The sequence below is a fragment of the Cebus imitator genome, unplaced genomic scaffold, assembly GCF_001604975.1.
Source record: "Cebus imitator isolate Cc_AM_T3 unplaced genomic scaffold, Cebus_imitator-1.0 Scaffold102, whole genome shotgun sequence".
In the NCBI taxonomy this organism is placed as follows: domain Eukaryota; kingdom Metazoa; phylum Chordata; class Mammalia; order Primates; family Cebidae; genus Cebus; species Cebus imitator.
In genome coordinates this window covers 2,593,109-2,604,227 of record NW_016107417.1, presented here as the reverse complement: position 1 = coordinate 2,604,227, position 11,119 = coordinate 2,593,109, and the positions used below count along the sequence as shown (strand labels likewise).

The window sequence follows — 11,119 nt, the reverse complement described above, 5'->3', positions numbered from 1 at the left end:
TGTGCCACCATGCCGAACTAATTTTTGTATTTTTAGTAGAGATGGAGTTTCATCATGTTGTTCAAGCTGGTCTCGAAATCCTGACCTCAGGCAATCCACCCACCATGGCCTCCCAAAATGCTGGGATTACAGGGGTGAGCCACTGCCCAGCCCAACTGCAGCCAATTTTTAATTGATTTTTCCTCATCCTTTCCCCAGAGGGACAGCCCCTCAGACAAGGAGCAAGGATGGTGGGGAGGGAGCTACATATACTGGGGCTCTGGGGCCTCCAGGGAGACGGGGTCCCTCTGAGCTTGGTGGGCCAGGGCCTGTGCTCACCGCCTGCAGGAAGTCGGTCAGTTCCTTCCTCCGGTTCCTGCACTTGGCTGCAGCCAACTTGTTCCGCTCGCGCCTTACTCGGCGGCGCTCCTCTTCCTCTGGGCTGATCTGGGGGTGAGACCAGCAGTGAGGAGGACCCTGGGCCACTGGCTGCCTGGAACTCACCCCTCACGGTAGCCCAGTGGTAGGACCCTGGCAGAGGTCATGGCAACACAGGGGCCCCCTCTGCCTGTGATTTAGGGATCACTGCACCCAACCAGTTCCCTGCACTGAGGCACTGTCTTCTTGGATTGGTCAAATTTCCTCCTCACACCTAGCTTTAGTGCACATTCCTCTCCTATAACGTCCTCCCCCTCCATAAACTGTAACCCTCCTCATCTCCTAGGACTCAACTAAGATGCTGCTGCCTCCAGGAAGCCCTCTTATTCCCCAGCCAGAAATGACCTTTCCTCCTCAGCCCCCTCTTTGCAGCACCCTCATCCTTCTGCATCTCTGGACAACCAAGTATCCTCTTACCCCATGAGCTGTAAGCACTAGGAGGGGCTAATGAGTGTTGCAGATTAAGTTGTAATTTGTTGGAAACCTACTATGTGCCAGCTAAGAACTTTACATAGATTCTTGTTTTTTCACTGAGAATATGCAGAACAGAAACTTTTTTTTTTTTTTTGAGTCTTGCTTTGTTGCCCAGGCTGGAGTGCAGTGGCACGATCTCAGCTCACTGGACCCTCTACCTCCTGGGTTCAAGCAATTCTCCTGCTTGCCTTAGCTTCCTGAGTAGCTGGGACTACAAATGTGCACCATGATTGTGGCTAATTTTTGAATTTTTAGTAGACACTGGGTTTCACCAGGTTGGTCAGGCTGCTCTCGAACTCCTGACCTCAAGTGATCCACCAGCCTCAGCCTCCTAAAGTGCTGGAGTTACAGGCATGAGCCACTGCACCCAGCATTTTTTTTTTTTTTTTTTTTTTTTTTTGAGATAGAGTCTCACTCTCTCCCACACTGGAGTACAGTGGCCTGGTGGCCTGATCTCGGCTCACTGCAACCTCCACCTACTGGGTTCAACTGATTCTCATGCCTCAGCCTCCCAGGTAGCTGGGACTGCAGGCATATACCACCACACTTGGCTAATTTTTGTATTTTTAGTGGAGACAGGGTTTCACCATATTGGCCAGGCTGGTCTCGAACTCCTGACCTCAGGTGATCCACCTACCTTGGCCTCCCAAAGTGCTGGGATTACAGGCATGAGCCACCATGCTTGGCATCTTTTTCTTTTGTAGTGACGGGTCTTACTGTGTTGCCCAGGCTGGTCTGGAACTCCTGGGCTCAAGGGATCCTCCTGCCTTGGCCTCCCAGAATACTTGGATTACTGGCGGGAGCCACCATACACAGCCTTTTTTTTNTTTTAGAGATGAGGTTTCACCTTGTTGGTCAGGGTGGTTTTGAACTCCTGACCTCAGGTGTTCCACTCACCTCAGCCTCCCAAAGTGTTGAGATTACAGGTGTGAGCCACCACGCCCGGCCTTAACATAGATTCGTAACCCAACTTTCCATGAAAAACTGAAGCCCAGGGAGGATAACTTGCTCCTGGTTCCAGACCAGAACTAGAGCCCACTCACTCTATTGCACAGAGTGACAAGCCAGATGAGGGAGACCATTTCGCCAAAAGGATCCAACTCACAGCTCACAGACCTACCTGGGAGAACCCAGGATCAAAAGGTCACCCTCAGGACCAGGCTGAAAGAAGGACGTACAAGAGGGGTTACCCCTGGCCCGCTTCTGTGGCTCACAGCATGGTCCCTTCTCACCACAAAGGGCAGACAATCTGTTCTGGGAAAGCTGTCCTTGGCTGATTTCTCATCTTTCCCAGGACCCTAACCTCTCTCCCATCCTCTACCCAGCCTGCAGAGCAAGCTTCGTAACCTCATCCCCTGGAGTCTCCTACACCAAAATGCCCCAGGGAGGGGAAAGACGAGCCACTCCTTTAAAGACTCTCTATCTCTTACTTATTTTGGTAAGGGCCTTGGGGAGCCAAGAGTTCTCAGTTACCTCTGCTTCGAATCTTCTGTTAGCTCCCAGTGAGACTGAGTGGCTTGGTGATTTATTTTGCTTTTTTGGTAGAGACAGGGTCTCTCTATGTTGCCCAGCCTAGTCTTGAGCTCCTGGCCTCAAGCAATCCTCCCACCTAGGTCTCTCAAATTGCTGGGATTACAGGCATGAGCTACTGCGCCCAGCCCTGGCTTGGTGGTTTGGATCTGACTTCACAGTTGGATAGACCTGGGGCCAAGACCAGTCCTATGTCATTACTCACTGTATGCCTTCATTTCCTTGGTGGAAGATGGGGAAAACCAGGTACATTCCCCAGAGGGATTTTGTGAGGATTAAATGAGACAGGGAAACTGAGACTGAGGGAGTAGCTGAAGGGAACCCTCTTATTCCTGTTCTCTTCCAGGCAACATAAGCGCCCCCTCTATGCATGTCAGCAGGTAGACACCCCCTCACCGTTCCGTGTTCACATCTTACATGTTCTCACCTCCACCTCCATCCTTGATCCTGCCATCCCCTCACCTGGAATGTCCTTTCCTTCATCTCTGCCTCTGCCAGTCCTACCCATCCTTCTAAACTAATATGCCACCTTTTCCAGGAAGCTTTCCCTGATCCAGAAGTGACTGATTTTACCCTCTGGGCCTCCGCTTGGGGCTCCTATCACTCTCAGCCTTGGGCAGTAGTCACCTGCAGCCTGCCCTCCCCCCTCCTAAACCTGTACTCTTCTTTCCGGCAAGAGCTTCTCCACATCCTAGCACTCCCAGGAGCAGCTGGAACCACTGCAATGCCTCTGTGCCTTACCTGTTCACAAGGCCTTCGACGTATCCCTGGAGGCGGCCCCAGGGCCCGGATGACTCCTGGCCGGGGTTGTGGGGGGCTGTACTGAGGGTAGGTCAGAGGCCTGGGGTAACTGCTGGGCCCCAGGAAATGAGGCTGCACCATCCACTGCAGCTCCTGACTGCCACTCATGGTGTTGACGCTTGGCACGAGGTGGAACTTCTACGGGATAAGAAATGGAAGGCCACAGATGAGGTCCATGTGGATTGAGGGGCTCCCACTGGGCAGAGGCTACACTGCTGTCTACCTTCAATGTACTGGCTAGCTCTGGGAACAGAAAGAGCACAGCTTGGCAGTCAGAGTCTGACATGGCGGCAAATCCTTGCTCATAAGCTGTATGACTTTGGGCAGGTCACATAACCTCTCTGTGCCTCCATTTCCCCATCAGAGCTAACATCTATAAAGTATGAACTGCCAGGAACTGTCCTAACCACTGCACAAATACTGACTCATATAGTTGGCACAATAGTGTCTTCATTTTCTTTCTTTCTTTTTTTTTTTTTTTTTTGGGACGGAGTCTCACTCTGTTGCCCAGGCTGGGGTGCAGTGGCACAATCTCAGCTCACTGCAACCTCTGCCTCCCAAGTTCAAGCCATTCTCCTGCCCCAGCCTCTCAAGTAGCTAGTATTATAGGCATGCATCACCACGCCCAGTTAATTTTTGTATTTTTAGTAGAGACAGGGCTTCACCATGTTGGCCAGGCTGATCTTGAACTGCTGACCTCAGGTGATCCACCTGCCTCAGCCTCCCAAAGTGCTGGGATTCCAGGTGTGAGCCACCATGACTGGCATAGTATCTTCATTTTCAGACGGGAGAACAGTTGTCCACAGATACAGAGCCAGTGAGTAGGAAATGGGATTTGAGCCCAGCAGCTGGGCTGTTACCTGCTCCTGCACTCATCTGCATGAAGAGGATAATTACAGCTCCCAACTCAGGGGAAGGCTGTGAGAATCAGGTGTGAGAATGTGTGTGACAGTCTGGTAAGTGGCAGGTGCCCAGTGCAGAGGGGCTGAGGCAGGAAAGACTCACTGCTCTGGGTTCAGGCTATCCTAATTTTTTTTTTTTCTTGAGACAGGGTTTCATTCATTCTGTCACCCAGGCTGGAGTGCAGTGAGCTGCAGTCTCAAGCAATCCTTCCACCTCAGCCTCCCAAATAGCTGGGACTACCAGTGTGCACCACCACATTTAGTTAATTTTTTTTTTTTTTTTTTTTTTTTTTTTGAGACAGAGTCTTGCTGTGTCACCCAGGCCGGAGTGCAGTGGCACAATCTCGGCTCACTGGAACCCCCACCTCCAGGGATCAAGCATTTCTCCTGCTTCAGCCTCCTGAGTAGCTGGAACTACAGGTGCCCACCACCACGCCTGGTTAGTTTTTGCATTTTTAGTAGAGACAGGGTTTCACCATGTTGACCAGGCTGCTCTTGAACTCCTGACCTCAGGTCATCTGCCTGCCTTGGCCTCCCAAAGTGCTGGGATTGCAGGTGTGAGTGATCGTGTCCAGCCTGGCTAACTTTTTAAATTTTTTTGTAGAGACAGGGTCTCACTAGGTTGCCCAGTGTGGACTCAAACTCCTGAGCTGAAGCAATCCTCCCACCTCAGCCTCCCAAAGTGGAGATGATAGGCATTCTGGCATGAGAGGCTGTCTCAATTCTAATCTCAGCTCTCAGCCACTTACTGGCTGTGTGACCATGGGCAAGTTACTTAATCTTCATGTACCTCAGTTTCTCATTTTTAATAGTGTTACAGGTGAAGATTACAGGATTTCATTGATGCTAAGAAGTACCCTTTAATAGGTGTGAAATCATAGTTTAATTGGCAATTTAAAAAATGTTAGTGGGCTAGGCATGGTGGCTCACACCCAGCACTTTGGGAGACTGAGGCAGAAGGATCACTTGAGCTCAGGAGTTCCAGGTAACACTAGCCAACACAGTGAGACTTTATTTCTAAAAAAATTAAAAAACTTAGTTGGGTGTGGTGGTGCGTGCCTGTGGCCAGGTTGCCTCCCAGCTAGGATCCCAGTAGGATCAGTTGAGCCCAGGAGGTTGAGGCTGCAATGAGCTGTGATTGTGCCGCTGCACTACAGCCTGGGCAACAAAGAGGGAGTCCCTGTAAAAGAAGAAAGAAAGGAAAGAAAGAAAGAAAAGAAAAGAAAGAAAGAAAGAAAAAGAGAAAAAAGAAAAGTAAAAGAAAGAAAGAAAATTAGTGGCATAAAGTAACGGGGTCTTAAATCCATGAGGGCTTCGATTCTGTGAAATACAGCAAGTGATCTGGCAAGCACCCAGCACGACGTCCCTGCGACCGTTCTATTAGCCAGCTATCTGAGGAGTGGGTTGGGATGGGGCTCAGTGTTCTGGGAGAAGTGGGTTCGAGCTCTGCTGCTGTGCCCTGGGTGTGGGCGCCCGGTCGTCCGGGAAGCGTCCCACAAGCCCAGGCAAGTCCTGACAGCGGTAGCCCGAGCCCAAGCGCTGCGGGCCCGGCGGCCCAGTGACCCCAGTTCCGGGTCCGAGGCACCGCCGGCGGCATCTCCCGCTCCCGAGGTTGTCCGGGCCCGGGCCAGGAAGGGAGGGGCGCCCCGGGTGACTCAGCCGCCGTGACTCGGCCGCCGTGACTCGGCGGAACGGACGCCCCTATAGACACGTGCTCGCAGCCCCTCGATAGGAAACGGGCACCTGCAGCCTCCCGGGTACCCCCGGTGGGTAGCGGGCGCCGTTTTTCGGGGCCGAGAGTGGGTCGCGGGAGTCGCCCGCAGCCTGACCCCGCGCAAGTCCCGGAACTTGGCGGTCTCTATTAGCCGCATTCAGCAAAAGGGTCGAGGGCCGGTCTCCGGGACCTGGAAGGTTCCACTGCCCCGGCCCCCTTGGGCTCCCCTGGCCCAGAAACGACAGGGACTTGGCGACGGAGGGGCGAAGGACAGACAGGCGGACGGACACGCGGACGGTCGCAGATGGGGCCGAGACTCCTACCCTGGCCCCGCTGCTCTCCCGACGAATCCCGCCTCCCTCCTGTGTGGGGACGTCTCCGCCCGGGCCCAGACTCCAGAGCCCAGGAATTCAGCCCGAGGCTGAGAGACCCTCCGACCCGTCGGGGCCGGGCCAACCCAGGAGCCCACGCTCCTTCCGAGGCAGGGGGGACGCAGAAGTCAGAGGCGGGCAGGAGGCGAGAAAGCGGGCGCGGAGACTGAGGGACTGACGCGCGCGCCGAGGGAGAAGGGGGCGGCTGGGAGGAGGGGGGCTCGCGGATCTCGGTGCCCCCGGCTGCGCGGTGGGGGAAACTGGCCCCGGACGGCGAAGGGGCAGGATCCTCGCCCGGGTCCCCAGCCCGGCCCAGACTCCTGTTCGCGGCTCCAGTCCCGGAGCGTGCGGGAGCTGACCCTGGCCTCCCACGCGCCGTCCTCCCGGGGACCCTCGGCGTCTGGCCCCACTCACCTGCTGTGCCGCCTGCCCTGCGGCCGGAGGCTGCGCCGGGGCGCCGTACCCGCTGCAGTTCCCGGAGCTTGGGCCGGGTTCCCCGAAGTCTCGGAACATGCCCGGGGCTGGCGGCTCCGTGGGGTCCGCGACTGCTGGGTTCTGACTCACTCGCACTGTGCGGAGTCTTTTCTTTTTATGAATGAAAAGTTCTAGGGCTGAACCACTGCGACCGCTGGGGGTGGGAGCGTTGCAGCGGCGCGGTCACCTCCAGGCTCCACCCCTGAGACGCGCCGCCGAGGCCCGTCGGTCTCAAACTTGGCGACGCCTCCCCTAGCCCGGCGGCCGCTTTTTCACCGGGTTAGGGACCGGCTCCGCGTCCCCGGGCGGCGGAGGGCCCGCCCCCCTGACGTAGCTGCCCATACATGGTGCAACTTCCTCGCCGCGCCCAGGTGGAGCCCCGGGTTCCCCCGCGGACTGACGCACCTGCCCGAGCCCGCGCCCCGCCCCAGCCCTCTCCCGGTCTGGGTTAGCCTCCGTTTCTGCTCAGACAAAATAGCACAAAATAATCACGTCTCAAAAATGAAAAAATAAAACAAACAAACAAAAAGACAAAAAAATAAAAAACAAAAAATTAAAAAAAAAAAAGAAATAATCACGTCTCCAGGAGCCACACCAACGGCCACCCAAAGCTTCGTGGAGATCTTTCCATTGGCCTTGTTTTAAGACTTCGAGTATATGAAAAGTGAAAAAATGATAAGCGAGGGTTACAAAAATGGTGACATATTTTATTTTATTTTACTTTATATTTTTGAGACAGGGTCTCTGTCTGTCACCCAGTCTGGAGTACAGTGGCGCGATCTCCGCGCAGTGCAGCTTCAACTTCCTGAGCTCAAGGGATCCTCCTGCCTCAGCTCCCTTTCTAGGTCAGTGTGACCACAGGCGCTTGCCACCATGCCCGGCTAATTTTTGTGTTTTTGTAGAGATGGGGTCTCGCAGTGTTGCCCAGGCTGGGTGATATATTTTTAATGTTTATGATAAGGTAATGCTTTGAACTAACCACACATATAATGCAGTATAATTGTATCACTCAGGATAATTTCAGGAGCTATGACAACTTTAATTCAGGGCCACTACAGGTGTCCTGAGGTCTGATAAACGCCATCTTCTTTACTGTCAGTGCCTTTTGGAGACTGTGTGGCCACCAGTTTCGTCTGGAGAGTATGTCAAAGGTGAGTGTGAACGTAAGACCATGGCCAAATGTGCTTGGGAGGCAGGCACCATCCTCATCCCTGTTTTACAGGTGGGGAAACTGAGGCTGGGAGCTGCTGAAATGAATTGTTCAAAGTCACTAAGTGAGTAGCTGACACAGGTTGTCAAATCACAGCAGTGGGAGATCCAAGCCTAGGCTCAGCCAAGATTTTATAAAGCCCTTACGGCTTCACAGAAGCCTTGTCGCACATGCAGAACGTTAGTGCTGAGCACCATCCAAAGCTGCTTCTCTGATTTCTTCCATCTAACAGATGAGGAAACTGAAGCCCAGATGCAGTACTGAGCTGCCAGTTTTCACACCACTACAGAAAGGGAGCTGGGGCCGGTTACGGTGGCTCATGCCTGTAATCCTAGCACTTTGGGAGGCCAAGGCGGGAGGACCATTTGAGACCCCATCTCTACCAGAAATTTAAAACTTTTCTGGACATGGTGGTATGACTGCCTGTGGTCCCAACTATTCTGGAGGCCGAGGTGAGAGGATGGCTTGAGCCAGGGAGTTTGAGGCTGCAGTGAGCTGTGACTGTGTCACTTCACTCCAGACTGCGGGACAGCGCAAGACTTAAAGTAAATAAATCAAGAGGGCTGGGCTTTCCTGCTTCTCCACGGTCTTTCCATTTCATCAGCTCTAGCTTTGCCCTCTGGGCTACCTTCCATGGGAACACAGGCCAGCAGTCTGTGGGTGCACTCAGGACTTTGAGACAGGAAAGCCAGTTTGGGGCTGGGGTTCTAGTCCCAGAGCTACCATTTTCTGTGTGACACTGGGCAGGTCATCTTCCCTCACTTGGGCCTCCCTGCTGATCTCATGGAGCTGTTTTGGGATCAAATGAGATCACAGATGTAAGTGCTTTGTGAGCTGTAAAGTGTTGTGCACTCAGAAAGTGGTTAGCAGTCTGGTGCATCTCCTTCGCCTTTGCCCTACCCAGTGTTTTTGTCATCCTCTTGTCGTCATCATCTCTGTGTGTGTGTGTGTGTGTGTGTGTGTGTGTGTGAGAGAGAGAGAGAGAGAGAGAGAAAAGAGAGAGAGGGAGGGAGGGGGAGAGAGAGAGAGAGAGAGGCAGAAGAGGAGAGTGTTTTTGAGGCAGTGTGACCCGTGGACAGAACATACATGCTGGGGTCGGACAGCTCTGGGGTCCAGGTTTGAACCTGGTTAGGCTGCTCACCAGTTGTGTGACCTAGATGAGGCCCACAATCTCTCAGAGCCTCTGTTTCTTCATCTGTGAAATGGAGACATAATGTAACTATCTCAGGATTGTTGGAGGACAGAAATCATGTCACATGCTTACCACAGCACAGAGTAAGAATTACCCTAGCTAGTTTTGGAATAAAAAGCCAGGGGCCAGGCATGGTGGCTCACGACTGTAATCCCAGCACTTTGGGAGGTGGATCACAAGGTCAGGAGTTTGAGACCATCCTGGCCAACATGGCAAAACCCCATCTCTACTAAAAATTAGCTGGGCGTTGTGGTGCGTGCCTGTAGTCCCAGCTGCTCGGGAGGCTGAGGCAGGAGAATCGCTTGAACCCGGGAGGCGGAGGTTACAGTGAGCTGAGATCGTGCCACTGCACTCCAGCCTGGGTGACAGAGCAAGTCTCCATCTCAAAAAAAAAAAAAAAAAAAAAAAAAAAAAAAAAAAAAAAAAAAAAAAAAAAAAAAAAAAAAAAAAAAAAAAAGATGCCAGCGCAGTGGCTCGTGCCTGTAATTCCAGCACTTTAGGAGGATGAGGCTGTAGCTGGGATTATAGGCATGTGCCACCACACAACCTCTGCCTCCTGGAATTGCTAGAATCCAGGAGGCGAAGGTTGCAGTGAGCCAAGGTCATGCCATTGCACTCCAGCCTGGGCAACAAGAGGGAAACTCTGTCTCAAAATAAATAAATAAAAAAAGTAATTTGACAAATTGTAGTGAAAATGAATTCACATGTTAATAAAAAGCCCCAGGGGTGGGAGTCTTTGGGACTGACCACATGTGAAGGCACTCATACAGGACACATGCACACACACACACACACACACACACACACACACACACACTCTCTCTCTCTCTCTGATGTCCCAACTCCTCGGCAGAGCCCAGGCTGGACAGGTCAAGGGCGACACAGGTAGCCAGGGGAGGGATGACACAGGTCAGCCTTGACTGCGTTCACTTGCCTGATCCAGAAACATCACCCTGCACCTTAAGCAGTGGATGCTGGAGTCACTGGGGCAGCTGAGGGAGCAGGGGCTCAGGTCTGGGTGTGTGTGTGTGATTACATGACTTTGAAAGTCTCTTCCTCCTCTAACCGTCGCTGGAGCCACAAGGAGGTCCTTTCAGAGGGAGCACATTCCAACCTCCTCAGTCACTAACCCCCGCCTTGTGGCCGTAGAAACGTTCCTGGCCTCTGACCTCACTATCTTCCACCCAGTGGAGGCCAGGAGAGAACCCCAGGGGGCCACAGCCATCGCTGGAAGTTTGGGGGCAGGGAGGCCTGAGAGACCATGCCACCGTGCCTTGGTGGCCCTGTAAGACTGGCTCAGTCCCTTCCCCTTTCTGAGCCCCCAAGAATCCCCACCTTTTGGTACTGCAGTGAAGGAAAGGAGGCTTGGCACCCCATGGGTTCTCTGTGTGGCCAGGGAATTGGAGGTGATATTTATGTTTATCCGTTTCTATTCACTTTTTAATTGAAGTTTATATTGTTTTTGTTTGTTTGTTTTGAGATAGGGTCTCATTCTGATGCCTAGGCTGGAGAGCAGTGGCAGGATCGCAACCCACTGCAGCCTCAATCTTCTGGGCTGAAGCGATCCATCCTCCTCATTCTCCCGAGCAGCTGGGGCTACTGGCGCATGACACCATGCCAAGCTAATTTTTTTAGGCTCAGGCAATCTGCCTGACTCGGTCTCACCAAGTGCTGGGATTACAGGCGTGAGCCACCACTCCTGGCCTTTGAAGTTTATGTTTTTACTTGAGATTCCATTTATGTAACAAACAATTAACTACTTTAAAGTGTACACTTCAGTAGCATTTATTACATTCACGATGTGGTACCACCACCACCTTTCTTTAGTCTCAAAACTTCATGACTCCAGAAAAATGCCCCATACCTATGAAGCAGTCACTCCCGATTTCCCTCTTCCCTCATCCCCTGTTATCCACTAATTTGTTTCCTGTCTCTATGGATTTGCCCATTCTGGGCATTTCAAGTAAATGGACTCATACATTATGTGGTCTTTTGTGTCTGACTTCTTTACTTAGCAGAATATTTTCTTTCTGT

The 11,119-nt window shown here is 52.6% G+C and overlaps 1 protein-coding gene across 1 annotated transcript in view; it reads right to left on the bottom strand.

Moving 5' to 3' along the window:
- Positions 1–6,971, bottom strand: part of FOSL1 (FOS like 1, AP-1 transcription factor subunit) — an 8,996-nt gene extending 2,025 nt beyond the window's left edge. Inside the window, exons 1-3 of the mRNA XM_017537413.2 lie at positions 6,624–6,971; positions 3,163–3,360; positions 319–426 (exon numbers count right to left, since the gene is read on the bottom strand). Of these exons, the coding sequence (XP_017392902.1) occupies positions 319–426; positions 3,163–3,360; positions 6,624–6,722 (405 nt within the window). The 5' untranslated portion in view covers positions 6,723–6,971. The remainder of the gene's footprint in view (positions 1–318; positions 427–3,162; positions 3,361–6,623) is intronic.
- Positions 6,972–11,119: the final 4,148 nt, after the last annotated feature.